General features: G+C 65.6%; 4 protein-coding genes across 4 annotated transcripts; 3 read left to right on the top strand and 1 right to left on the bottom strand.

Moving 5' to 3' along the window:
* The first annotated feature begins 10785 nt into the window (after positions 1-10785).
* Positions 10786-13529, top strand: NAA80 (N-alpha-acetyltransferase 80, NatH catalytic subunit). The gene is given in 6 exon segments (XM_075714596.1): positions 10786-10846; positions 11084-11128; positions 11170-11318; positions 11375-11378; positions 12800-13401; positions 13404-13529. Coding segments are annotated over 6 exon segments (987 nt in total).
* A 1125-nt stretch (positions 13530-14654) lies between these two features.
* On the top strand, positions 14655-16352 carry HYAL3 (hyaluronidase 3). The gene is made up of 3 exons (XM_075714329.1): positions 14655-15630; positions 15734-15823; positions 15999-16352. The coding sequence occupies exons 1-3, from the start codon at positions 14734-14736 to the stop codon at positions 16350-16352; spliced, it is 1341 nt and encodes a 446-aa protein (XP_075570444.1). The 5' UTR covers positions 14655-14733.
* Positions 16353-16907: 555 nt separating this feature from the next.
* LSMEM2 (leucine rich single-pass membrane protein 2) lies at positions 16908-18775 on the top strand. The gene is made up of 4 exons (XM_075714330.1): positions 16908-16929; positions 18123-18263; positions 18347-18556; positions 18639-18775. The coding sequence occupies exons 1-4, from the start codon at positions 16908-16910 to the stop codon at positions 18773-18775; spliced, it is 510 nt and encodes a 169-aa protein (XP_075570445.1).
* A 772-nt stretch (positions 18776-19547) lies between these two features.
* IFRD2 (interferon related developmental regulator 2) lies at positions 19548-23054 on the bottom strand. The gene is made up of 12 exons (XM_075713878.1): positions 23027-23054; positions 22564-22680; positions 22333-22417; positions 22076-22200; positions 21835-21992; positions 21556-21606; positions 21108-21277; positions 20889-20994; positions 20493-20630; positions 20220-20348; positions 20050-20145; positions 19548-19884 (listed from the first exon to the last, which is right to left on the bottom strand). The coding sequence occupies exons 1-12, from the start codon at positions 23052-23054 to the stop codon at positions 19804-19806; spliced, it is 1284 nt and encodes a 427-aa protein (XP_075569993.1). The 3' UTR covers positions 19548-19803.
* Positions 23055-26377: the final 3323 nt, after the last annotated feature.

The following is a 26377-nucleotide window of genomic DNA, read 5'->3' as shown; positions in this document are numbered from 1 at the left end:
AGGGCAGCCACCCTCTCTGGCTGGAAGCTTGTCAGGGCTTCAACCTTTTGACCTTGGAGGCCCCAGGTTGCTGCAGAGCCCGTAGCCCAGTCTCTGGGGCTGCAGGGACCCATGCCAGGGGCTGTGCAGAGGGAGATGGGTGGGAAAGGGACCCACCTCCCCATCCATTTGGGCAGCAGGAGGAGAAAGACGGGGTGGGCAGGGAGGTGGGCTCTGCCTGGTCCTAGGCACCCAGCAAGCTAGACCTCACAGTGACACACATTTGAAGGGTCCAGTGTCAGCACTGCCCTGCCCAATGAACCAGTCAGGTTGCGAATCCCACCTTGGCCACACTCTTGTCCTCGTCGTACAGGTGAAAGAGCAGCGGCAGCAGGCTGCCCCACACCACCTCCTTCATCCTCTTCTTGTCAGTGCCCGCCATGAGCCCCATCACAGTTTGGAAGAGATGGATGGAGAGCTCCCGCACAGTGTCCAACTCCTGGGGGAGGAAGGGAGGAGGACCTCAGCCCCAAGCCCAGGGCGAGCGAGGGGCTGACAAGGAGACAGATGTCCCCAGAATGGCCGCAGGCGTCCTGCTCCAAAAGGGAGTGAGCTGTGGCATGCAGAAAGTCTGCCCAGGGTGGCTGGGGTCCCCAGGGCTGAGGGCCAGAGAGGGAGACCCTGCAGAGGGCTGGGGGATGCTGCCAGGGCAGGGTGTGCACCGGTGGGGCTCAGCACACCTGCTGCCATCCTGCCAGCACCATCCCCACCACAGCAGGGAGGCCAAGCCGGGGTGAGCCCATGCGGGGGGTTTGGGATGCAGCATGGAGCCGCCAAGGGCAGCAATGGGGCCTGGGGGCTGCAGGGCAAAGCATCCCCCTGCAGAGAGTGTGAGGTGCGAGTGGAGGTGCCCGGTGAGGGGGGCATGGGGCTCTCCCCCAGCCTTACATGGTTGAAGAGCAGCTGGAGCTTCTCAGCCAGTGTCGGGGCGGCGAGGCTGGGCATCTTCCCCTCCAGCAGCTGGAGCATGTTGCTGAGCACAGGCAGGACTGTGGTGATGGCATCACTGTCAGCATCCTGCAGCTGCTCCATGACATACGGCAGCAGGACGAGAGTTTTCCTTGCCTGTGTGAGACATGCCACCTCCTTTTTGTAAAGCAGCAACCGATCACAGGGGTGAAAACCCTCTCTGCGAACACCAGCCTCCCTGCTGGCTTCTGGGCAGGCAGCATGGGTTATGAGGGCAAGGTCCCAGAAGGCAGGGCTCACCGGCATGGCCATGGGAAGAGCGGGGCGCAGAGGGGGAGGACAGACAGCACTGGCTGCTTCCCAGCCCCTTGGCTGCCCCCTTCTCCACCAGACTCCCTGGGCACGCTGGCGGGTGACCGATGCTGCCTGGAAAGCTGCCCGAGCTGTCAGCAGCCCCTGCCGTGGCTGCTGCGTTTCACCCCAGGGCTCAGCACCCCACAGCCAGGCTCTGCAGACCCAACACTCGGGCTGGTCACTGCCACCAGCATCTCTGCTGGGATGGGCTGGCAGCAGGATCCTGTTCCCCTCGGTACTGCTGCCTTTCTCCCTGCACAGCACAGCCATGGGGCAGAGGGCCAGGGAGGCAGGAGAGCTGGCAGCAGCTGGCACAGCTCCTGATGCCCAGAAAAGCCCGAGCCACTGTGTTACCTACTGCCTGCTGCTCCACCCTGGACTGCTGTCCCGACTGTCCCGGCTGCCCCCTACTCACTGTGTCTGGCCTCCTGGTGAGCTCGAGGATGCCCCTGAGCACCAGGCTGGGCATCCCCAGGCACTGGCTCCGCAGATGTGTGGGGAAGATTTCCAGGGCACGGTCCAGCTCTTCACTGAGGTCGGGGCAGCCCAGCATCTGAAACACACGCAGCGGGAGCTGGCTAGGTGCAGTGCTGGCTCCAACCATTACAGAATCATAGAATCATAGAATCGTTTAGGTTGGAAAACACCTTTAAGATCATCCAGTCCGACCATTAACCTAACACTACCAAGTCCACCACTAAACCAATTAAGGGTAGAGTAGTAATTTCATGTTTCCTGGCTTGGTGGCTGGATTATTTTTTAATGAAAGTAAAAGCTAGGGGTCATTAAGGTTGGAAAGGACCTCTAAGATCATCAGTCCAACCATCAACCCAACACCACCATGCCCACTAAACCATGTCCCGAAGTGCCACATCTACCCATTTTTTTAACACTTCCAGGGATGGTGACTCCACCACCTCTCTGGGCAGCCTGTTCCAATGCCTGACCACTCTTTCCATGAAGAAATTTTTCCTAATTTCCAACCTAAACCTCCCCTGGCGCAGCTTGAGCCCATTTCCTCTCGTCCTATCACTAGCTACTTGGGAGAAGAGACCAACACCCACCTCGCTACAACCTCCTTTCAGGTAGTTGTAGAGAGCGATAAGGTCTCCCCTCAGCCTCCTCTTTGCCAGCCTAAACAACCCCAGTTCCCTCAGCTGCTCCTCATAAGGCCTGCGCTCCAGACCCTTCACCAGCTTTGTTGCCCTTCTCTGAACACACTCCAGCACCTCAATGTCTTTCTCGTACTGAGGGGCCCAAAACTGGACACAGTATTCCAGGTGCGGCCTCACCAGTGCCAAGTACAGGGGCACAATCACCTCCCTGCTCCTGCTGGCCACACTATTCCTGATACAGGCCAGGATGCTGTTGGCCTTCTTGGCCACCTGGGCACACTGCTGGCTCATGTTCAGCTGGCTGTCTACCAACACCCCCAGGTCCTTTTCAGCCGTGCAGCTTTCCAGCCACTCTTCCCCAAGCCTGTAGCGTTGCATGGGGTTGTTGCAACTGAAGTGCAGGACCCGGCACTTGGCCTTGTTAAACCTCATGCAGTTCGCCTCGGCCCATTGGTCCAGCCTGTCCAGGTCCCTCTGCAGGGCCATCCTACCCTCCAGCAGATCGACACTCCCACCGAGTTTGGTGTCATCTGCAAACTTACTGAGGGCCTACTCAATCCCCTCATCCAGATCATTGATAAAGATATTGAACAAGGCTGGCCCCAAAACAGAGCCCTGGGGAACACTGCTTGTGACTGGTCGCCAACTGGATTTAACTCCATTCACCATAACTCTCTGGGCTTGGCCACCCAGCCAGTTTTTTACACAGCGAAGAGTACGCCTGTCCAAGCCATGAGCTGCCAGCTTCCCAAGGAGAATGCTGTGGGAGATGGTGTCAAAAGCTTTGCTGACGTCCAGGTAAATGACAACCACAGCCTTTCCCATATCCACTAGGCAGGTCACCAGGTCATAGAAGGAGATCAGGTTGGTCAAGCAGGACCTGCCTTTCATGAACCCATGCTGGCTGGGCCCGATCCCCTGGTTGACCTGCACATGCCTGTTGAACGTACTCAAGATGAACTGCTCCATAATCTTTCCTAGCACCAAGGTCAGGCTGACAGGCCTGTAGTTCCCCAGATCCCCTTTCCAGCCCTTCTTGTAGATGGGCGTCACGTTGGCAAGCCTCCAGTCATCAGGGACCTCCCCTGTTAATCAGGACTGCTGATAGGTGATGAAGAGTGGCTTGGCAAGCTCCTCCACCAGCTCCCTCAATACTCTTGGGTGGATCCCATCCGGCCCCATAGACTTGTGAGCATCCAGGTGGTGTAGCAGGTCATTAACTGCTTCCTCCTGGACTATGGGGCCTCCATTCTGCTCCCCATCCCTGTCTTCCAGCTCAGGGGGCTGAATACCCTGGGGATAACTCAGGGCAAGACCAAGCCCGGATGGAGGCGGCAGGGATTGTGGAAAGCCCCAGTGCCCCATACCGCACTGGTTGCTTGCCTGCTCCTCCACAGTAACAACCAGAGCCCACACACCACCCCAGTTCCTCCCGCAGCAGTGGGCATGGAAGAGCCAAGCATTGCAGCGAGCTTGGAGCAGTGCCATCAGGCTCACCTCAACGAGAAAGACCATGGCGATCATCTCCCAGGTGTGGTCCTCCACACTGAGGAGCTCTGTCAGATGGCAGAAGATAGTGGAGCGCAGGGGTCTTGGGGTCTTCATCATCTCCCTGGCAGGGGGAAGAAAGCATCATTAGGCCTGAGCCAGACGGGCACATCTCTTTGAGGTTTGCACCAGTCTGGACATCACCAGTCTGCAGCACTTTCTCTGAGCAATGGGGAGGGGGTGGTGTGGGGTGCCTGGTCTCCGAGGAGCGGGGAGAGGGGGGTCTCACCTGGCCACAATGCACACTCCCATGAGGTGGGTCTGGGTGCTGAGCAAGGCGTCCCAGCCACCCTGCGCCTCAATGGCCAGCACCTGGCTCTCAAAGCCCATGCTGCAGAGCAGCATTCTGATGGACTGCACCGCAGACCTGCACAAGGAGAAATGCTCAGCTCCTGCTCAGACCCCTGGCTTGGCTCCGGGTGGCTGGCAGGGATGAGAGGAGAGGGATGGAGCACCTGATGGGAGTGAGCAGAGCCTGTCGGTGCTCCTTCCAGAAGATATGCACCTCCTGCAGCGTCAGCTCCACGGTGAACGACACTTGGAAAAGCAGTGCCAGGAAAAGCTGGGGGAAAATCACCTCCACCTCCTGCAGGAAGTTGGGCTGCAGAAGGATCTCACTTATCGTCCTGGCTGCCTGCAGAACACACCCAGACACCGAGATGTCCCTGTTCTCCTGGGAAGGTCAAGGCTTCGGGTGGGCAGGGAAGGGGAGCGGGGGTCCCGGACAGCTGAGAGCAGCCCCAGAGGTCAGTGAGGTCTCATCCAGCAACTCACAGCCAGGGAGAGGATGCGTGGGTTGTCCTTGGCGGAGGTGGAGGTCTTGCGCAGTGACTGGTTCATCAGCAGGCTGAGCAGCTCCTGCAGCACCTTCTCAGCAGCCTGGGGCTCAGACAGCATCGCCTTCCACATGGTCACAGTGACACTGTGGGGACCCGGGGCTCTGTCAGCAGGGACATCCCGGAGAATGGCCGGGCTCAAGTCCCTCGGGAGGGTCTTGGGGCCCCTCTCCCAGTGTCAGAGGAGTCCCAAAGGCTGGTGGGCCACGTACCTGGTGCACGTTGGGGAGCACTGCAGCAGGCTGGTCACCACCTCCCTGGGGTGTTTGCCCGTCAGCACCAGCAGGGCCCTGTCCAGGCTGTTGAGGGCTACCGCCGCCCTGATGGAGGGCAGGTTTCTGTAGATGGCCCACACAATGTTCAGCACCTGGGGGAGAGACACGGGTGGGAGTGGGGATGTCAGCAGGGTGAGCATGGCCATTTACCCAGCTCCCACTGGGAGCTGCTTCTGTTCCCATTGCGGTATGCCGGCTTGAGACGCCATCAGTGCTGGCCAGGCGCGGAGCCGAGGGAGGAACAGTGCCCTGGTGGGCTGGAGCATCGGCCGTGCCACCCACGGGCTACTCACATGCCCCGGCTGGAAGGCAGGGTCTGCCACAAGGACATCCACCATGTGGGCAGCCATGCTGATGCTGTAGGCGCTTGGGGCTCTCCAGCTCTTGATGGCCATGAGGATGATGTCTGCCCGGTCAGAGGGCTGGAGGTATTCCATGAACATCTGTGGGATGAAGGAGAGGAGGGGAGATTTGTCACCTAGAGCATCACCCAGAGCATTTCAACTGTGCAGTGAGAGCGGGACGCAGAGCCAGACTGTGCTGGGGAGGAGACTGACAGTGGGGCTCAGGGTCCTGTGGGGAACTGGAGCTTGTGGGGGCCTTTTCCTAGCCCCTGCTCAGGAACAGCATGAGCCCCTGTCATCCCTATGCATCGGGTGTTCTTTCACTCATGCTGATCCCCCCAGCCAGGAGCCGAAGGCACTTCTTACCAAGAAGCCTTCGCTGGCATGGCTGTTTGGTGAAAGCTGCCAGGGCTGCCTCGCTGGCCAGGCCTCCTGGAGCTGCAGCTGCTCTGTGTCACGCAGCCAGGGACACCTGCCTGGGGAGAAGAAAAACCGGGGTGCTCAGAGAGAGGGTGCAGAGCTGGAGAAGCAGTCTGAGAGCATCGGGCTGAAAAGTCACTGGCAAAGAGGGCACCCAGACAGGTCTGGGGAGCAGATACCCAGGGAGGGTCCAGGGCTATTGTGAGCAGGGGTGAGGAGAAATGGCTTTTCAGACTGCAGGCAGGCAGGCAGGTTGGATCAGGCCTTCTCTCACCAGGGAGAGTGGCCCCTGGCTGCCCATGTCTGGGGGGACCCAGCCCAACATGGCTTTTCTTACTTCTCTGCTGCAGGACAAAGATGTGCAGGTGATAGAGAGCTTCTGCAGCCTCATGGCTGGTCCTCTTGTCCTTGCAGGTGCAGCAGAGGGTGAGGTGCCCCACCAGCCTCCCCAGCATTGCAAACTGATGTGTCTTGGAGCACTCATGTTTGAGGACTGTGGCTTGTGCAAAGCAGGGGCAGACCTGGGGGAAGAGAGGCAGCGCAGGCACAAGGTGAGCCCCAGCTGCTCCCAGAGCAGCCAGGCAGCAGCCCAGAGCAGGGCAGGGCTGCTGGACCCAGGTTCCTGCCTGTGCCCCAGGCAGCCCTGCCCTGCCCTGGGAGAAAGCATGGACAGGACAGGGACAGGGCAGAGACCCCTGCTCCTGACCTCCTGCTGACTGGGTGCCCAGCTTCTCCAGGAGGTGGCCAGGGCTCAGGGGCACAGGGATGAGGGACTAGGGCTGCCCAAACCGGGAGCTTGGTACCTGTAGCAGGGGGTAGGTGGTGATGAAGTTGATCAGCCTGGCAATCCGTGCCATGGCCCTCGCCTGCACTGCTGCCAGCTGGGAATTGGTGAAGGGCAGCAGGAGCTGGGAGGAGAAAAGCTGCTGATGTGCCAGGGAGGTGGCATGGCACAGCACAGCACGTCCAGGCTTGCTCTCGGGCAGTGCCTGGGATGGGCATGTGTCCTTCCTCCTCGCAGCAACCTGCTGTGGCCAGGCAGGTCGCTGCATCCTGCTCCTGCTGCTGCCTCTGCTGCCTTCCACTCGCTCCCCCCCCAAAAAAGTCCCTCCACACCCCACCCAAGGACCCCAAGGCTTTGGGGTAACCACCTCCCTGGGGAACTGCAGTGGGGGTCTGGGACATGGCCCGTGGTGAAGCTGGAGGGGGAAAGCCCCGGGGCTGGGCTCCCCTTGCCAGACAGGCAGGTCCATCTGGGAGGGATTGTTGGGCAGGATGGGCAGTGGGCAAGGCTGCAGGGGTGACGTGGGCTGGGGCAGGAGGAGAAGGTGCTCTGGCAGCAGCCTGGAGGCAGGGTGCTGGGGGAGAGGGCATGGCAGGGAAGGAGGGACATTCCCTGTGCCCCTCCTTGCACCAGGGCACCACTGCCCATGTTGGGACCCTGTGCCAAGGCCAGACCTGCAAGATGTTCTGCAGCTCCAGGATGCCAAGAGTGCCAGCGCTGCGTACCAGCACCTGCAGCATGCTGTCCATCGCAGCCAGGGTCTGCAAGGGGGACAGAGTCTTGGTGACAGCCCTGGAAGCCTGGGGGGGGTGGCCGTGGCCCTGCAGTGCCCAGGAAGGGGCCTCAGGGTGGGGGAGCTCACCATGGTTCACCCTGTGGCATACCTTGGAATAGAGGGAAGCCTTGGGGCCCCGGGTGTCCTGTGGAGGCAGGTGGAAGGTGCTGCAGAAGCAGGTGTGTAGGAGGCTGCTGGTCTTCTCCTGTGGAAGCAGCCTCACTCTGCTGTGGGGACAGAGCAAGGATGAGGCAGACCCCAGGGTTTGGACACCTGGGCTGATCCCCACGCTGCAGGGGACATCTCAACCCTCCCATGACACTGACACTCGCCTTCTGGGGGAAAGACCCACTGCCCTGCTGTCTGCCTCCCTCTTGGACCCAGGACTGGGAATGCCCCCCACCTGGGACCACCTAGCACTGGGGAGGCCAAGCTGGAGGCTGAGGCAGGTACCTCATGGAGGTGATGGCCAGCATGGCTTGCTGCCGCACCGCCGTGCCCAGATGGTCAGTGGGCTCCTCTTGCAGCAGCACCTGTGGAGAGCAGCAGGGTGGGATGGATCGGGATGGGGCAGTCTCCCTGCAGGCAAGAGCCTGCGGGGCTGGCAGAGCCCAAGTGCCCCCATCCCAGCATTCCCTCCCCACCCAGCACCCAGCGGTCCCAAGTCCCATGGCAGGAAGGGCTGTGCCCATCACAGAGCCACAGGTTGGCCGAGACACCTGCAAATGTCATTGGGTCCAAGCCCTAGCTCCAGCCAGGGCCACCCAGGTGGCTTTGGAGCATCTCCAAGGATGGAGACCCAGAGCAGTGCTCATCTGCACTCCACTGCCCGGCTGAACCCTCTCCTGCCCCCACAACTGTGCCACTGCCCCTGCTTCAGCCTGGTTGGCCGTCCCCTCACCTCGATGGTCATCACGACCTCCATCTGGCAGAAGTAAAGCATGTCCCACATGGTGGAGTCCATGCTGGTGGTGTCGCAGATGGTGGAGATGGAGGCCAGAAACCTCAGCTTCTGCGCCTTGTCCTGCCAGCCAGGAAGGGGACAGATGGACAGACAGTGTTGGGGGGAGACACAGCTGGGGGTGGGGACCAGCACAGGCCCCGGCACCTTGGGAGCACAGGAAGGTGGCAGAAAGACTGTCCAGGAGACACGGGCACAGCCTCATAGAAGTGGCCACAGATACCTTTGGTCTCCTCCTTAGGAAGCCTCGGATGATGTCCAGGGTATTGTCTTCCTCCCTGGGCAGAACCAAGGCGGAGCAGCATGGATCTGGGCAAGAGAGAGCTGGCAGAGCTCAGGGGCCGGCAGGGGGGAAAACCTGAGCCCTCTGCCCGGCTCCCAGGGATGTCACCAGCCGTGGCTCAAGACTGGGACACTGCTGTCCTCTATGCACCCCAGCAGCGAGGGCGCAATGCTGGAGGGCAGCATGGGGAGGGGGCCCCAGCATGCCTGGGTGAGGGACGTGCCAGCACCGGGGTGAAAGGAAGGGTCCCTGTCCTGGGATGCCGTGATTCGGCTGTCTCCCTGGCCGCTGCACTGTGGGAGCCCTGATGCCAGCCTGGCCGGGGGATGTGAGCCTGGGACAGGGCAGGGCCGGGTGGGCAGCCCCCTGCCCGCACTGCCTGCACACTCACCCGCCTGCAGCGGCTGGACCCTGCGCATCTTACTTGGCTTCAGCCTGGAGCTGGGAGCTGGGGCAGCTCTATTCTCCTCCTCCCAGGCCCGCTTGGGGTGGCCTGGGGGTCTCTCCGCCATCCTGTGGGAGGGAGGGAAGGAGGGAGGAAAGGGCTGAGGGGCACCCCCGCCGCCGGGGCTGCCCTGCCAGGGGCGGTGGGGTAGGGCTGGCCGTGCTGGGGGGCTCCTCGCTCCCAACCTGTCCCAACACCGTCCTCCCAGATGCTGGGGAGGCAGGGCTGGGTGACACAGGGCACCACAAAGTGCCCCAATGTCACCCCCCCCAAGCCCCACAATCCCCCCCCCCCCTATCCCCAGGACCCCTCCTTGCCCCGGGAGGAGGGGACTGACTCCCTCTTCCTCCTCCTCCCGCTACGGGGCTGGGGTTCATCTGCACCGGGGGCACCCCCCTTGTTGCAGGGACCCCTCTGTCCCCTCTCCCCTCGCTCCCGGGACCTGGTGCCACCCCCACCTGTGGCCGGGCTGAGCCGGGGCGCAGCCCCCCGCCCCTCGGGCACGCAGAGGCTCTTCCCGCTTCCCCCCGAGGCCCGGGACAAGGCCCGCGGGTCTCCCTTGGCTCCCAGGCCGTGGCACGCAGGGACGCCGCACGCCGTGCGCTCAGCCGCAGCCGCCGGGACCCGCGACTGTTGGGGTCTGCTGGGTCCCCCGGTTACGGTTGCCGCGATGCGTGGGAGGGTTCCACCAGCCCCTGGCTGGCACCGGGGGGGGGGGGGGAGCCGCCCCCCCCCCCGGTGCCCACGGCCCCGCTGGGGTAGCCCGGGCCTGCTGGGCCGTACGAGGGGGCCCGGCCCCGGTGCTGGGGGGGCGGCGGCGCCCCGAGGGTGGTGTGGGCACGGGGGGGGGTCGGCGCAGGTCATGGCGGCAGGGCCGAACGGGGCTGCCGCCCCCCCCCCCCCCGGCGAGTGCGCGCGCGGCGTGGGGAGCGGGGCGCGGCCTCCGGCCGCCAGGGGGCACAGTGCGGGCGCCGGGACGAGGCGGCGCGGGAAGTGAGCGCGCGGCGGCGGAAGCGGCGGCGGCGGCGGGGCCGGCGGACCGGTACGGGCGGGACGGGGCGGGGGGGGGGGAAGGGGAAAAAAGGAGGGGGAGAGGGGTCAACGGTGGGTCAGTGAGGGGTCAATGATGGGGTCTACGATGGGTCAGTGTTGGGTCAGCGATGGGGTCAGTGATGGTCAATGATGGGGTTTACGATGGGTCAGTGTTGGGTCAGCGGTGGGGGTCAATGATGGTCAATGATGGGGTCTACGATGGGTCAATGATGGATCAGTGATGGGTCAATGATGGGGTCTAAGATGGGTCAGTGTTGGGTCAGCGATGGGGTCAGTGATGGGCAATGATGGGGTCTACGATGGGTCAGTGTTGGGTCAGTGATGGGGCCAGTGATGGTCAATGATGGGGTCTACGATGGGTCAATGATGGATCAGTGATGGGTTAATGATGGGGTCAATGATGGGGTCTACAATGGGTCAGTGATGGGGTCTATGATGGGGTCAATGGTGGGGTCGGTGATGGGTCTATGGTGGGGTCAACGATGGGGTCTACAATGGGTCAGTGATGGAGTCAGTGATGGGGTCTACAATGGGGCAACGATGGGTCAGTGTTGGAGCAGTTACGGGGTCTATGATGGGGTCAGTGATGGGTCTATGATGGGGTCAATGATGGGGTCTGCGATGGGTCAGTGATGGGGTCTACGATGGGTCAGCGATGGGTCAGTGATGGGGTCAGTGATGTGGTCTACGATGAGTCAACGATGGGTCAGTGATGGGGTCAGTGATGGGTCAGTGATGGCGGGGGGGCCAATGGGAGGTGCCGCCATGGTGTGGGGGCAGTGATCAGCTGGGTGGTGCTGTTCAGGTTTGTGCACCTCTGTGGGTGCCGTGTGGTTTGGAGTGACGGGGGGTGCTGGCAGTATGGGGTGCCCTGTGCGGCGGTGCAGTCTGGTGTGGGTGCCGTGCATAGGTGCAGTGCAGGGTGGGTGCTGTGTTTGGCAGCCAGGCAGGGCAGGGTGGGGTGTTCTGTGAGGGGGTGCAGTGTAGGGTGTGTGCTCTGTGCAGGGGTGCAGTCTGGTTTGGGTGCTGTGGGGGGGGTCGCCTTGTAGGGCCCTGGACAGACGTGTCATTCACACCAGGGAAGCAGAACCAGGAGCTGCGGTTGGCCGCGAGCCTGGGCTGCTTCCTGACGCTCTTGCCGCGCAGGCACCAAGCGCGCGGGAACCGGCAGCAGCAGGCAGGGTGAGTGTGAGCAGGGTGAGCGGCGGGAGCAGCAGGCAGGGTGAGTGTGAGCAGGGTGAGCGGCGGGAGCAGCAGGCAGGGTGAGTGGCAGGCAGGATGAGCGGCAGGCAGGGTGAAGGTGGGCAGGGTGAGCAGCGGGCAGGGTGAGCAGCAGGCAGGGTGAGCAGCAGGCAGGGTGGGCAGTGGGCAGGGTGAGTGCAGGCAGGGTGGGCAGCAGGCAGGGTGGGCAGCGGGCAGGGTGAGTGCAGGCAGGGTGGGCAGCAGGCAGGGTGGGCAGTGGGCAGCAGGCAGGGAGAGCAGCAGGCAGGGTGGGCAGCGGGCAGGGTGAGCAGCAGGCAGGGTGGGCAGTGGGCAGGGTGGGCAGCGGGCAGGGTGAGCAGCAGGCAGGGTGGGCAGTGGGCAGGGTGAGTGCAGGCAGGGTGGGCAGCAGGCAGGGTGGGCAGTGGGCAGGGTGAGTGCAGGCAGGGTGAGCAGCAGGCAGGGTGTGCAGCCCTGCACCCCTGAGCCGGGGCTGGAGAGGGGCAAGGCATGGGGGGAGAACCAGGCACCAGGGTGGGCAAAGCTTGGCGGGGCACCACAGGCAGAAGTGGGCAGGAGGGCAGGTGTGGGGGGGGCTTTCCTCGGCACTTGGGGCCCCCTGAAGTGCAGAGGGGTGCTGGTGGGGTCCCAGTGTGGGTTTGCTGGAGAGACGGAAGGAAAATCATCACCCACCTGGGGGTGCCAGTGGGGCCTTGAGGCACTGCCTCGAAGGGGGGAGGGCGGGCTGGGCTGGGAGCCAGCGGTCCTGGAAGTGGCGGGGGGACTTTGGGGGGCAACCTGAAGGTGCAGGGCTGGGCCCTCCCCACCCCCCAGAGCAGGAAGCGGGGCAGTTTGCTCAACCCCAGCTGATAAGCCAGCGTGGCAGTTCCTCCCGCCCGCTGCCTGTGGCTTCTCCTTCGCAAGGGGAATGGCCGCTGGGCCAGGAGAGGGGTCCCTGCTGCTCACCGGTTGTGGCAGGGGGCTCCTGGCCCCTTGGAGGCCAGCAGAGCCCCCCCCAAGCCCCCGCAGCAGCATGGCATGGCTGGGGTCTGCTGCAGCCCTCTCTTGCCAGCCAGGGACACGTGTGTGATGAGCTGGCTGGTCTCAGGCAGGTGCCCAGGTGGCAGGGAGCTGGTGGCAGGGCTGGGGAGGGGTCAAGGCCAGCCCTGTGCCTCCTGGCCCTGTGTCTCCTGGCCCTGCCCCTCCGCTGGCTCAGCGGTGCCAGACCTGCCCACGGGTCTCATGGCAGCGGCGCCTGGAGCTGGCACCATGCGCCACTTCCCCACCATGGTGCTGTTGTTCGACCTCAGACCCGCCACTAACACCCACGAACCCATCCGGCCGTGCCGCTGGGCAGCCGCGCCTGCGCTGGGGCTGGGCCTGGTGCTGGGCTGGGGGGGACACACGTGGTCTGTTCCCTGCCGCCTCTGAGCTGTGGCCTGCTTGGTCTCCCATCAGTGAGAAGAATGGGCTCTGTGTCAGAGGAGCTCAGCCTGGTCCCCCTGCATCGGAGGCCGGAGCTGCTGGAGGCCTGCGCCAAGCTGCTGGGCGAGGAGTGGGGGAAGAGCCGGGCGTCGCGGCTCCACACGCTCCAGCGCTCCTCAGATGCCTTCCCCACCTGCCTGCTGCTGCTGCGGAGCCGGGGCCCCGCCGAGGCCCCCAGTGCCCGGGAGGGTCCCTGCCAGCTCGTGGGCCACGTCCGGCTCTCCCGTGTGGCTGGCCGACCCCATGACCTCTTCGTGGAGAGCGTGGTGGTGGCCCGGGCGCTGCGGGGCCAGGGCTACGGGCGGCGGCTGATGGAGGCCACCGAGCGATGGGCCCGGGCCCGGGGCTTCAGCTGCCTGCACCTCACCACCCATGACAAGCAGCATTTCTACGCCCACCTGGGCTTCGTCCTGGGCGAGCCAGTGCAGAACGTGGCCTTCCTCAGCCCCGCCATACCTGCCGAGGTGCTGCGGCTCTTCTCTGCCCCTCCGGGCGCTGCCACAGCCACTGCCACCAGGCCAAGGGTGCCCTCCGTCCCCCCACCTCCCCTCCCACCCCCTGCTGCCCCCCCCGCCACCCCCCCCCACCAACCGTGGTCTGGGCGAGGGGAGTCCTGGCCGAGAGCAGTGGGCAGAGCCTCCTGGAGACCCCCCACCGCGACGCCAAAGGGCTGCCCATCTTCTGGATGAAGAAGGACATCTGAGGGGCCGGGGCCCCAAGCCGGTGATTAAAAGCGAGTGCAGGCAGGGGCTGCCTGCCCCGGTGCTGCCTGACTGCCTGCCATTCTTCTGGGCCGGCACCAGCTCCCCCAGCCTCCCTGCTTTGCCCTGGCCCCATTGCCAGGGTGAGGTGGTCCCCGCACCCTGCCCTGTCTGGGCACGCTGGCTCTGCTCCCACCCGACCCCTGGCTCTGGACCCCCCCTGGGACCACCAGCGCGGTGGGGAGCCAGGCCCACCCCAGGCTCTGGGGTTGGGACTGGTCCCAGGAGTGCCACCCGGTCCCACCAGCATCTCCTCCAGCCGGGGGACTCGCTGTGGGGCAGCTGGGGCTGATGGCGTGCGGTGTCTGCCAGCGTGGCTGCCGCTCTCCCCGCTGAGCAGCCTGGGGAAACTGAGGCACACGATGGCTGGAGGGGCAGCGGGGTGAGTAGGGCAGGGTGGCACGGGCTGCAGGGTCCCCTGCCTTGCACCATGCGGACAGGCAGCCAGGCCCCCCTGAGGCAGCCAGCAGCAGCGAGGGCTGGAAGCCCATAGCAGGAGCAGGAAGGTCAGGGAGAGCAGCCGGCCCTGCGCCGGGGGATTAGCGCTGTCCTTGCTGTGTCACGCGGCCCCCAAGCTCATCCCCTGCCTAATTCCCTCACCCCAGGCAGCTGGCCGGCATCAGGCAGGGGCACCCGGCCCCCTCCAGCCCTGACCGGGCTGGGAGGGACAGAGCTGCCCCTTAGGCTCCACCATGCCTCACGGGGCACTCAGCCCCTCAGCAGGGCACCCAGCCTGGCTCGGCTCTGCGTCAAAATGGGGAAGAGGGGGTCGCGGTGCCCCCACTGTGGGTAGTGCAAGGAGCCGGCAGGGGTTGGCAGCTTGCAGTGCCACACCAGAGCCATGCCACAGCTGCGGTAGCGCAGGCAGGGACTCTGGGCACCGGGGCACAGCAGGCAGAGGTGCCTGCTGGTGGCAGTGAGGCAGGAGATGTCTGAAACCCTCAAGTTTGTTCAGCCCCATGGGATTTTAGGGTGGGCAGCATGTGTTTGTGGGGCAGCCCGGCCCCCGTGGCTGATTGTAGCCTACCACATGCCAGGGCGGCAGCTCCAGCGCGGCTGGGGTGCCCGCTGCGCCCCGCCACCTCACCCCCGCCGCTCTCCTTTCCCCGCAGGGTGCCGGCCCCTGCGGGCAGCTGGTGACACGGGATGGTGCCGGCGCTGGCACTGTGGGCCTGCCTGGCGCTGGGCACAGCTGGCGGGGAGAGCCCGGCACCAGAGCCCCTGGCAGGCGGCCAGCCCTTCGCCGTGGTGTGGAACATCCCCGCCGGCCGCTGCCAGCACCGCTTCGGCGTGGGGCTGCCCCTCGGCGACTACGGCATCGTGGAGAACCAGGACAGCCACTTTGCCGGCCAGAACATCACCATCTTCTACAAGAACAAGTTTGGGCTGTACCCCTACCTGTCGTGGCAGGGCGTCCCCCGCAACGGGGGCATCCCCCAGCGGGTCCCCCTTGGTGCCCACCTCGCCAGGGTGGCCAGGGACATCCGCCACCTCCTGCGCCCCGCTTTCCGCGGCCTGGCTGTGGTGGACTGGGAGGAGTGGAGGCCACTCTGGGCCCAAAACTGGGGGGCCAAGCGGATCTACCGGGCGGCCTCGGAGCAGTGGGTGCGGGACCGGCACGGCCTGCTGCCGGCGCGGCGGCGGCTCCGGCTGGCCCAGCGGGAGTTTGAGCAGGCGGCGCAGGCTCTGATGGAGGAGACGCTTCTGCTGGGCCGAACCCTGCGCCCAGGGGGGCTCTGGGGTTTCTACCGCTTCCCCGACTGCCTCAACGGCAACTGGGCCAAGGAGGCCGACTACACCGGGCAGTGCCGGCCGGCGGAGGTGCAGCGCAACAACCGCCTGGGCTGGCTCTGGGCCGCCTCGGCCGCCCTCTACCCCAGCATCTACCTGCCGCCGGCACTGCCGCCCGCCCTGCGCCGCCGCTACGTGCACCACCGGCTGCGAGAGGCCCTGCGCGTGGCTGCCTTCGGGGCCGACGGCCTCCTGCCCGTGGTTGCCTACTCCCGCCTCTCCTTCCGCCACTCACCCCGATTCCTGGAGGTGGTAAGCGCTACGGGGCCGGGGCAGCAGGCACGCTGGGGTCCCACTGGGTGCTGGGACATGTCCCGTGCCCCCCAGCCCAGCTACATCTCTCTCTCCCCGGCAGGCTGACCTGGTGCACACCATCGGGGAGAGCGCAGCGCTGGGTGCAGCCGGACTCGTGCTCTGGGGAGACATGTCGTACTCCCGCTCAGCTGTGAGTATGGCCCCTCGCTGCACCAGGGCACCGGAGCTGGCACGCGGCAGGCAGCAGGAAGTGGTGCAGGCGTGGGATGTATGGGACGGCTGCATCCCCTGTGCCCGCCAGGGAGGGGTGGCCGGAGGGACCCCAGTGCTGGGACGGGTTCTCACTGGTGCTTCCCCCCCGCCAGGAGAGCTGTGCCAGCCTGCGCCACTACCTCGTGTCCACCCTGGGTCCCTACGTGGCCAACGTGACGGCAGCAGCCCGGGAGTGCAGCTACGGGCAGTGCCACGGACACGGGCGCTGCGTGCGCCGGCAGCCCCACGACCTGAGCAGCCTCCTGCACCTCGGGCCCGGCGCTGGCCCGCCAGCCTCCTTCCGCTGCCACTGCTACCGTGGCTGGGCCGGCGAGGGCTGCGCCCAGCGGGTCCAGCCCAGCCCTGCCACCTCCTGCCTGGCACCCACCCACGCTCATGGCCTCTACGGGCACAACGACCTCCCACCCCCCGACACCTGCCTGCCACGGGGCACATGGGGCTGGTGACCAGGGCCGGGGACCACCATGGTCCCCTACCCCGGCAGTGCTACTGCCCATGCTTCCTATAGCCTGATTAACTTAAATAAATCCTCCTGGCACAGCTGGCATGGTCCTTGTGGGCAAAGCTGGGTGAGGGGGTGGTGGTGTGTGTCTGTCATGCCCCCAGGCTGTGCACAATTGCCATTGCTGCTGGGAGGCAGCAGAGACCCCAGTTTGGCTCCGGCCAGACCCACCTGTGCCTCAGTTTCCCCACCCAAGGTCTGCCCTGCGGTCACCCCAATCCCATGGTGAGCTGGCAGCCCCTTTACCCTGAGAAGGGGGCATGGGGCACTGCCACAGGCTGCTCTCCCTTTGCCATGCTGGCACCATGCTGCTGGCAGCCCTGACCGCGCCGGTGGGCCCCCCTCCCCACGGCTATTTTTATCCCCCCCCAACCGTGTTTCTCACTGTCCTATTTTAAGCGGTGCAGTTGGTGCACCAGGAACCCAGTGCCCAGCTCCCGAGGGCCCCGCACTGCCTCGCTGCCCGCTCACGCCGCCCGGGCACAGGGCACAGGGAGCCATGCCCAGGGAGGCTGGAGAAGGTAGGCTGGGGAGCAGGCCAGGAGCTGGCGGGGGCACTGGCACCCCGGGGGGGACTGGGTGGTGCTGGGTCATGGGGTTGGGATGGAGGCAGTGGGCAAACCTTGCCTTCTGCCATGGGGGCTGTGGGCAGAGATGCCTGCCCAGGGAAGAAGGGGATCCTGGAGGGCTGTGGGCGTAGGGCAGCAGGGTTTGGGAGGGGGCAGGCAGCTGGCTGGCACGGCCCCTGGCACCAAACCTACACGCCTGGTTGTGCCCCAGGGGGGAATGGATGCAGGGGTGATGGGGGTATCTGCAGGCCAGCCCTCAGCCAAAGGCAGGGCCCTGGGGACAATCCGGGGGCACCCTGGGCACCAGCGGAGGCTCCCCAGCCCCAACACCTGCCAACCCCGCCGGCGGCACACACCACCTCGGCAGCAGCGGCACGGCGCCACGCTGCCCTGCGACACGCCGCTGACCCTGGGAGGGACCGGGAGTGGGCACAGGGCCACCCTGCCCTGCTCCGCCGTGGGCACAGCGCCCAGGCCCTGCCTGCTGCTCAAAAACATGCAAACGCCCAGAAAAAAATCCTTTCCCTCTGCCCCAGCATGGGCACAGTTGCTTCCCAAGACAGTGCAGGAGCCATGCCTGCTCCCCAAAAGCCCCCTTACTCCCATGAGGGATGTGCCCACCTGGGCAGTGGGCACCAGGACCCCCTGGCACAGCATGCAGCCACGTCTCCGTCCAGGCACCCCTAAGCAGCACACAAGGACGGTGGCCGCAGGAAAAGCCAAGCCCTGCTGCAGGCTGGAGCTGGCACTGCCCTGCCCCTGCCTGCCGGCTCCCAGCTGGCCCAGGGGAGCCCCAGCTAGCCCCACAGGGCTGGGCTACCTGGGCCGGGGGGTTGGCACATTCCTGCCCCCAAGCCAGGGGCAGATTCCAGCCCCACTAATGAGGCTCTGGGATTGTGGCCGCCGGGTGCCCGCTAACTGCTCCGATGACAGGGCTGGGGGTGGCACAGCCAGCACTCGCCCGCCCGTGGCTGCAGGACTGTGCCAAGGGAACACCGGCCTTGGCTGACTGCCCCGGCACAGCACCGGGTTGGTGTCAAAGCTGGGGTCACCTCCAGGAGGGGTCTGGTCCCCGCAGGAGTGCCCAGGGCAGGCAGAGGCTGTGGGCAGTGCCCATGCTCACCCTCTGCCTCCGCTCCCGGCAGACAGCATGGGAAGGGCTGAGGGTGCCGTGCCGGCAGAGCCTGGGGACCCCGACGGCAGCGAGCCTGGAGCCATCAGCCTGCGCCCCGTGGAGTCCATCAGCGACCTGCACTGGGCCTCAGGCGGGCAGAAGGGCGCCGAGGGTGAGAGCGGGGCAGGGGGAGCCTGTGCCAGCCCCGACCCTGCCGGCGGCAGGGCTCTGACCTCTTCTCTCCCCTGCCCGCAGGCAATGGCCCAGCTCCCTCCAGCAGCCTGCACCGGCCCCCACCTCGCCCTGCGCCCCCCGGCCCCCCGCCGCTCCTGCCCACCCTGCGCCCCATGCCTGCTGCCAGCCCCTGCCCCTGCCTCGGCCCTGGCCACCCCCTGCTCCTGGCCCTGCTGGGGCTCCTGGCACTGGCGAGCCTGGTCCTGGCCACGCTGGCCATCTACCTGAGCGGTATGTGGCACTGGGGACGGGGGGCACGCTGGGGGAGGGCGAGGCCAGCCATCCCCAGCGTGTCCCCGTCCTCTCCCCGCAGTCCTGCAGAGCCAGTCGGTGCGAGCGCTGGCCCAGTGGCTGGAGAGCCAGGAGGACGCCGTGCACCAGCTGCGGGCAGCCAGCGGGCAGCTCTGGGCTCGCCTCAACGTCAGCACCGAGCCCGGCGGGCATCGCTGAGCTGCTCCTGGCCCTGCCACGGGCACCGGGCCACCATGGGAAGGGGCATCGAAGGGCAGGAGGGGGCAGCGGGCAGCCCTACCCCCCCATCCCGCTCAGACCTGGCAGCATCGCCCCACAGGGTGCAAGGGGTGGCAGGGGCAATGCTGGCCCCTGCTCCAGGCTGAGAGAAAGGGAGAGGGCTGCAAGGAGCAGCACCCACCCCAGCAACAGCCCTTCCTCTTCACAAGAAGGCAGAAGGCACCCTCCAATTAGCCTTTTAATCACCTCCTGTAATCAAAGTCTTAGAAAATCACCACCATAGATACATTCCCAGGGTAGCAGGCACTCCCAGCTGGCGCAGCCCCATGCCTGCCCAGGCAGTGGCCCCCAAGGCTGCACAGGCAGCACTGGGACTTGTCCACTATGCCACCCCCCATAAGTAACTTCCTGCAAGAAGACTATCTCATATAAAGCGTTTGGCTGGAAAAGAGCTCAGAGCAGGCAGCTGGCAGGGCTGGGCAGAGCCTGCTGCCCCGCGCCGCTCCACCACCCCTGGGTGCCGGGCCGGCTTGCAGAGGCAGGGGCTGTGCCCAGCACGGCAGGGGGGAGCTGGGGGAACGCTCCCGCTGCGGGCATGGACACCAGGGCCAGCTGCCCCGCAGCCCTGCACAGCTCTGCCCTCCCACCCAGCCCTTCAGGCTGCGCAAGGCCACCCCGGTGCCCCCGCGGGACAGGGGAGGGGGGACACGAGCCCTGCTTCCAAAAGGGGCTGCAGAAGCCCTGTGAGACCCCTTCCCGCTGTGCCACGCAGAGCCCCAGCCACAGAGCAGGCACACAGCAGCACGCCACCACCTCCCCCCCGCTCTTCTTTTATCCTTCTTTTTTTTGGTTAAAAAAATAAAAGAGGGGGCAGCCCCCAGCGGGGCAGCTCCAGGCATTAAATACTCTGCTGTACATGAATAAAAGCCCGAGGGCGGGGGCACCTGCCCCTCACAGTGCTGGGTCTGCAGTCCAGGTAGGCCGGGGGCTCTGCCCCCCTCTGCCCATCACAGCACGTCCGCCCGCTTGTCCCGCACCCGGCTCCGGGCTTTCGTGCGGGCTTTGAAGGCAGCTGAGTTGTAGAGATGCTGGGAGGGGAGGGAAGGAGAGATGGGTTAGGGAGTACCCCTCTGCTCACCCCCCCACTGGTGCCCACCGTGCCCAGGGCTCTGCAGTAGCAGTCAGGCGCTGGGCTGGAGCCCAGGGTGGCGCAGGAGGGGACTGTGGGCACAAATCTGGGTAGGGGCACCCACCTTCTCGAAGCGGGAGACTTTGCTGGCTTTCAGAGCAGCCGCATCCAGCACCAAGGGGGGGCCGAGGCCGAAGATCTCCCGTAGCAGCTCGTTGTTCTGCAGAAGCAGAGGCCTGTCAGCACCCACCAGCACCAGCCCAGCAGCCCCCGGCATGGCCGCCCGTCCCCTACCTGGAGGTGGTGGCGGATGCCGGAGCCTAGCACCTCTTTAAAGGCTTGGTAGGTCCGCTGGCGTGCCCAGCTGTCCAGGTACATGCACTCCAGGCCAAATCGGATGGTCTCCTCCTGGTACTCCCCGCTCTGAGCGGAGAGAGGGGCATAGCAATAAGCTGGGCACCAGCCCTGAGCATCCCCCAGCTCTCAGCAGAGAGAGGGGAATTGCCAGGCATTTGGGCAGCAGCTGCATGGCCACGGGCTTGAAAGGGCACCGCCAGCCTCCAGTACCTCGATGAAGCGCAGTATGTCCCGGAAGATGGAGCGCTGCTTCCGTCGGTCCATCTTGGCTCGGTACTTGTTGCTCTCCGTAGCCAGGACCTTTAGCTGGGCACACAGGAACTCTGTATCTTGGTGGCACAAGTCCTCCTGCCAAAAAAACAGGGGGGTTTGGAGAGGACGTGGGTCCAGGCACTGCCCACCACAGCCATCACCAGGATGGGGCTGGGGGATCACCAGGGCCAGGCCCTCTGCCTTGGCACCTGCTGGTGATGCCAGCCTGGTGCATCCCAGTGCCACCAGTGCCAACTCAGCTGGGGCACGGGCAGGGTCCTGGTGCCAGCAGCTCCTGGCTGCTCTGCTGCCTGCCCACCCGCTACCTCCTGCCGCCACAGCACCCCATCATACCTCCATGTCCTGGGCCAGCTCAAAGACCAGCGCAATGGTTTCCCCAGCCAGGATACGCAGCGCAACGCTGCTGCTGGACAGCAGCGGGGGAAGCTTCAGCCAGCGACTGGGGCAGGAAGGCAGAAGGGCAGTCAGGGGGGCCGGGTGCCACCCCAGAGGCTCCCCCATCCACAGCCGGCTGCCCCACACCAGCCCCCGCACCCCTCACACCCTACTCACTTGTCCAAGATGCTCTTGATGTGGGAGGGGGGGCAGATGGTGAGGAGCAGGGACCACGACTGGAGCGCGCTGCAGTGCAGAGGGCCGTGCTGGGCGGGTGTCGAGTCCCCCTCGCCTGTGCTGGGGGGGCTGAAGACGCCCTCCAAGCAGGACAGGCACGAGACCAGGTCCTGGAGGGGGTAAACCCACCTGTCAGGCCACAGCTGCCAGGAAGACGCCAAAGCGAAGCTACGCACTGGGGACCGAAGGGGACCCACCCTGCCCAGGGGCACCAGGAGCTCCTCAGGGCAGGAGGGACTCCTCCACCCAGGACACCCCATCTCTGCGAGGCAGGCTTCCCCCCCAGCTCAGCTCCAAGCTGCCCCGGCACCACGGACTGAGGGTGGGTGGCACGGCAGCCGCCGGGGTGCCCTCTGGCAGGGATACAGATGACACCCAGCGCAGTTACCTCCAGGTCAGCAGCAGCAATGTAGCAACACATGCCCAGGGCCGTTGCACACTGGCAAGAGACACGGGGAAAAGGCAGTCAGAGGAGGCAGTGCCAGGCCAGACCCAGCACCTGCCCAAGGGGAAGCAGGGTCAGGGTGCCCCTGCTTTACCCCACTGCTCCCCCACAGCACCCAATCCTGCTGCCCTCCACAAATGCAGGGGCCCCCAAAGGCATCGCCTGGGCTCTCTCCACCGCCGAGGTGCCCCCACACCCAGGAGGAAAGGGGCCGGGCCTTACGCTCCGCCGGGCGCTGGGGCTGGCTGTGCTGTCTGTCAGGATGCTGACGAGCAGGGGCTTCAGGCTGCGAAACACCTCTTCCCCCTCCAGGCCGGAGCCCATCTGGAGGCAGAGGAGGGTGAGGACGGTGCCCGCCAGCGCCTGTTCCTCCCCTTTACCTGCAGGCAGCACGAGAGACCTCCCTCAGACATCCGTCACCAGCCCTGCAACCCCCAGCCCTGGCGCCCGCCCGCACCCAGACCTCTCTTGAGACATTTCTCGAGGGAGTCGGTGAGCGTGAGGCGGCGCTCCAGCAGGAACTCGGAGAGGGTTTTGGAGGAGAAGGCCAGGCGCAGGCTCTGCAGTGCCACCTGCCGCGTCTTGGCGCTGCGAAAGACCGCGGGAGGTGACAGGGCGGGGTGGCCCGGGACGGGGCACGTCCCTGTCCCCGGCTGGCAGCGCCGGCAGGGACGGGCAGCGGGCCAGGCGTGCCCGCGGGGGGTGACAGCCGCTCCTCACCTCTTGTCCAGGAGGTTGTCCATGTGCTCCTTCAGCCTGTCCTCTGCCTCCTCCTCCTGGCCCTGCTCACCCGCCGCCTCGCTCCCTGCCGGGGCGGCACCCGCGTCACGCAGGTGCCTGGGCGCGAAGGCGGCAGGGGGCCCACGGGTGGGGACACACAGCAAGAGCCCCGCCACCCGCGGGGACACGCGGAGGGGGACGCGGTGGAGCGGGGCAGCCCCCGGGGCTCACCTGCGCCCTCCTCGGCGGGGCTGGCCCCCTCGCTGGCGCTGCTGCAGTGGCTCAGCACCTCGCTGCCGGCCTCCTCCTCGCTGGCGGGAGAGCCCGCCCGGGCGCTGCCAGGGCCACCTGCGGCGGGGGTGGCGACAGGCCCCCGTCAGCCCGGCCCCGGCCGCACGGGGGGGAGGCGGCGCGGGGGCCGCCGAGGCGGAGGCCCGAGGCCTGTGCGGGCCATGGGGCCTGTGCGGGCCATGGGGCCTGTGCGGACCCCCGCGCCCCGCTGCCGGGGGGGCAGGGCAGGGCAGGGCACGGAGGGGAGGCCCGGCTCGGCCCGACCCGGCCCGGCCCAGCCCAGCCCAGCGGCCCCGCCCCGTCCCGTCCCGTCCCGTCGCGGTCCCCCCGGCCCTGCCGCCCGCAGCCGCCCGCCCCGCTCCGCCGCCTTCCCGCCCTGCACCGCGCCCGAGCCCCCACTCACGGCGCGCGGCTCGGCGGGAGCGCGGCATGGCCGGCGCGCGCGGACCCCGCGCCCCTCCCCGGGCGGGAGGCCCCGCCCCTGGCCCCGCCCAGGGCTCCGCCCCCCGCCCCGCCGCGCGGCCCCCTGGGAGCGCCCGCCGCCCGCCACCTGCGCATGCGCCTCGCGCGGCGCCGCGGCTCGCAGCTCCCGGCAGGCAGCGCGCGGGGCGGCCGGCCCGGCCGGCGGCGATGGCGGCGATGGCGGCCTGGCCCTGTGCCTCGCCCTGCCCCTGTCTGCGGACCAGGCCCCGCCCCTGCCCCCGCCCCTGCCCCTGCCCCTGCTCCTGCCCCTGCTCCTATCCCTGCCTCTGCCTGTACCTCTGCCCTTGCCCCTGCTCCTGCTCCAGCCCCTGCCTGTACCCCTGCCCCTGCCTGTACCCCTGCTCCTGCCCCTGCTCCTATCCCTGCCCCTGCCTGTACCTCTGCCCCTGCCCTTGCTCCTGCTCCTATCCCTGCCCCTGCCTGTACCCCTGCCCCTGCCCCTGCTCCTGCTCCTATCCCTGCCCCTGCCTGTACCTCTGCCCCTGCCCCTGTCCTGTCGCTGTTTCCACCCCTGGCCCATCACTGTCACTGCCCATGTCCCTTCTGCCCCTGGCTGCCTCTCATTAGGAAAACCTCATTCCCAACTAGTGTACCTGCCAAAGGAGAAGCCGCTGCCCGAGCATTCGCACGCCATTCCAGGCGTTGCGTGCTAGCAGCTAAGGGTGCTAGGACTGGAGTCTCTTTGCAGCAGGCTGCTGCGTTGAGCTGACGGGTGCCCCTTTTCGACTCCTTGCTCACACGTGCCCACTCTTGGGTGCTTTCTCTCCCCTCAGGCTCAACCCCAGGTTTCCCTGAAGCAGAGTCTCCAACACGATGTACACCAGATGAATTTATTGAGTGGTACAGTGGTAAAACACAGCTTGAGCCGGGTGCCTCCAGAGAGGGGCCCTGAACAAAGAAATCCCTGGGCAATTATACCCTTACAATTTAAGTTCCCCTCCCCTCATGTGGCTGTTCGGTCCAAGAGCAATATTTGGGTCTGGGCTCTTCTCATTCCTCGTGGGTTCCTTTCTCTGTCTCTGGGTGGCACGTTCCTTTTCTTATCTGAATGGATGCAGCTTCTGCTGAAGGTTGTGGCTATCTTCTCTTTCTGGTTTGCACCAGTTTCGGCGCTTTCCTTCATGTAGCTAAGCAAAAGTTCAGCATATGGTCAGCGTACCTAGGTGAGAGTTCACAGCCTGTGGCCTAAGGCTTTAGCAAGCCTTGCTACTCCTACTGTGTATTGGACTCCGTTTGAGCTAGGCAGTGACTTCTACAACAGTACCAATTCATCTTTATAGTACGAAATTGCATGAACTTATCTTAAGATATATACTTGTGTAGTTTATGTTGTGTACTTCATAGCTATGGTTCAGTAGGCATGGCTACAAGACCCCAGCTTGTTGCGAGGAGGAGGAGGAGGAGGAGGAGAGCCCCACCACAAAGGATGAAGGCTAGCCCTGGACTCCCAATGTAAGGCCAGCACCCCAGCCCCTCCAACACCTCCCTAAGACATGCCCATCATCTGGCCTCACAGATAAGTACCTGTAGCAAGGCCGACTGCAAGGACACATGGATGAGGAAAGAAGGATGATGACGCCATAGAATTGCAGTAGCTTTGCAAAGCAGGTGGGGGGGGGTAAAGTAGGGATTGGTTGAACTGTGCTGTACCCCAATGCTCAAAGAGTGTGAGAGCCACGTGTGAAACCACATTTGGGGTGCCCCAATTTTGCTGGGACACCCCATGGGCACAAATAAAGAATGACTCTTGTTCTCGCCTTGGCGTCCTGGCCTCACTTCTTGGGCCACACAGGCCAGGTGTGAAACACTTGTGACACCTGTCTCTGTCCACAGCTCTGCCCCCTTGTCCCTGCTGCTGGTCCCTTCCCCTCTCCCTGCCCACATCCCTGCCCCTTCCCCTGTCCCTGCCCGTATCCCTGCCCCTGTCCCTCCACCTGTCCCTGCCCCTGTCTGCATACCTGCCCATATCCCTGCTCCTGTCCTTTTCCCTGCCCCTGCCTGTATCCCTGCCCCATCCCTACCCAAATACCTGCTCCTGTCCCCATTTCTGCCCCTGTCGCTGTCCCTGCCCCTAACACTGCCCATATCCCTGTCCCTGTCTCTACCCCTGCCCCTGCCCACATCCCTGCCGATATCCCTGCTCCTGCCCCTGTCCACATTCCTGCCGATATCCCTGCCGCTGCCCATATTTCTGCCCCAGTCTCTGCCCCGTTGTTACCCAACACTAGAGGGGACACCCGTCCCTGCTCCCACCCATATCCCTGCTCTGGCCATGTCGCTGGTCCTGCCTGTATCCCTGTCCCTGCTCCTGTCCTGCCACTTTCCCTGTGCCAGCCCCTGTCCCTGTCCCCATCTCTGCCCCTTCCCACCTCCTCTCCCTACCCCCTGCCTGTCTTCTGCCCATGCCCTGACCCCCTGCCTGCCCCTGCTCCTGCCCACTGCCCCTGCCTGCCCCTGCCCTGAGTTTCCAGGCCTGAGTTTCAGATTTTTTGGCTCTTCCCAGTTTTCCGGGATGACCCAGTGCAGGCAAGCGGGGCTGCCCCTGGGCATTCACCCCGCGGCACCCGGGCTTGCCCACGGCTCCCACGGCCCCGCATGGGGGATGGGAGGGACTGGGAGCGGGGCCAGAGCCGCCGCAGGGACCTCTTCGCACCTTTCGTTTACAGCCGGGGAAGTCAGAAACCGAAACCGAAAAATGGAAAATAGAAATAGAAACTCCCGTTTCCCGGCTCTTGCCGCAGCCGGCACTTAAGGCAGCGCGGGCATGAGCATCCTGCCCGTACTGCCTGCCCCCACCCTCCGCCCTGGGGGGGCACCAGGACCCCCCGTGGCACGGCACCAGCCACGTCCCACTGCAGGGGGTGACATCAGGCCTCCCCCGGTGACACCAACACCGGCCACGTCCCATTGGCAGGGGTGACACCAAGACCCCCGGTGGCACCGGCACCAGCCACGTCCCACTGCCGGGGGTGACACCAGGACCCCCGGTGGCACCGGCACCAGCCACGTCCCACTGCCGGGGGTGACACCAGGACCCCCGGTGGCACCGGCACCAGCCACGTCCCACTGCCGGGGGTGACACCAGGACCCCAGTGGCACTGGCATGAGCCACGTCCCGTTGGCTGGGGTGACACCAGGCCTCCCTCGGTGACACCAGCACCAGCCGCGTCCCACTGCCGGGGGTGACACCAGGACCCCCGGTGGCACCGGCACCAGCCGCGTCCCACTGCCGGGGGTGACACCAGGACCCCCGGTGGCACCGGCACCAGCC

Source organism: Pelecanus crispus, chromosome 7 (genome assembly GCF_030463565.1).
Source record: "Pelecanus crispus isolate bPelCri1 chromosome 7, bPelCri1.pri, whole genome shotgun sequence".
NCBI classification, from domain to species: domain Eukaryota; kingdom Metazoa; phylum Chordata; class Aves; order Pelecaniformes; family Pelecanidae; genus Pelecanus; species Pelecanus crispus.
This window is presented reverse-complemented; position numbering and strand designations above follow the sequence as displayed.

Bases quoted from the DNA above. Each gene is read 5' to 3' on its own strand.
- HYAL3 (XM_075714329.1), top strand. From the start codon at position 14,734: ATGGTGCCGGCGCTGGCACTGTGGGCCTGCCTGGCGCTGGGCACAGCT. The intron at 15,631-15,733 runs GTAAGCGCTACG...TCTCCCCGGCAG, and splicing joins CACCCCGATTCCTGGAGGTG to GCTGACCTGGTGCACACCAT. The intron at 15,824-15,998 runs GTGAGTATGGCC...CCCCCCCGCCAG, and splicing joins TGTCGTACTCCCGCTCAGCT to GAGAGCTGTGCCAGCCTGCG.
- LSMEM2 (XM_075714330.1), top strand. From the start codon at position 16,908: ATGCCCAGGGAGGCTGGAGAAG. The intron at 16,930-18,122 runs GTAGGCTGGGGA...CGCTCCCGGCAG, and splicing joins GCCCAGGGAGGCTGGAGAAG to ACAGCATGGGAAGGGCTGAG. The intron at 18,557-18,638 runs GTATGTGGCACT...CTCTCCCCGCAG, and splicing joins GCTGGCCATCTACCTGAGCG to TCCTGCAGAGCCAGTCGGTG.
- IFRD2 (XM_075713878.1), bottom strand. From the start codon at position 23,054: ATGCCGCGCTCCCGCCGAGCCGCGCGCC. The intron at 22,418-22,563 runs GTGAGCCCCGGG...CCGCCCCGGCAG, and splicing joins CCCCGCCGAGGAGGGCGCAG to GGAGCGAGGCGGCGGGTGAG. The intron at 20,995-21,107 runs GTGAGTAGGGTG...TTCCTGCCCCAG, and splicing joins ATCAAGAGCATCTTGGACAA to TCGCTGGCTGAAGCTTCCCC.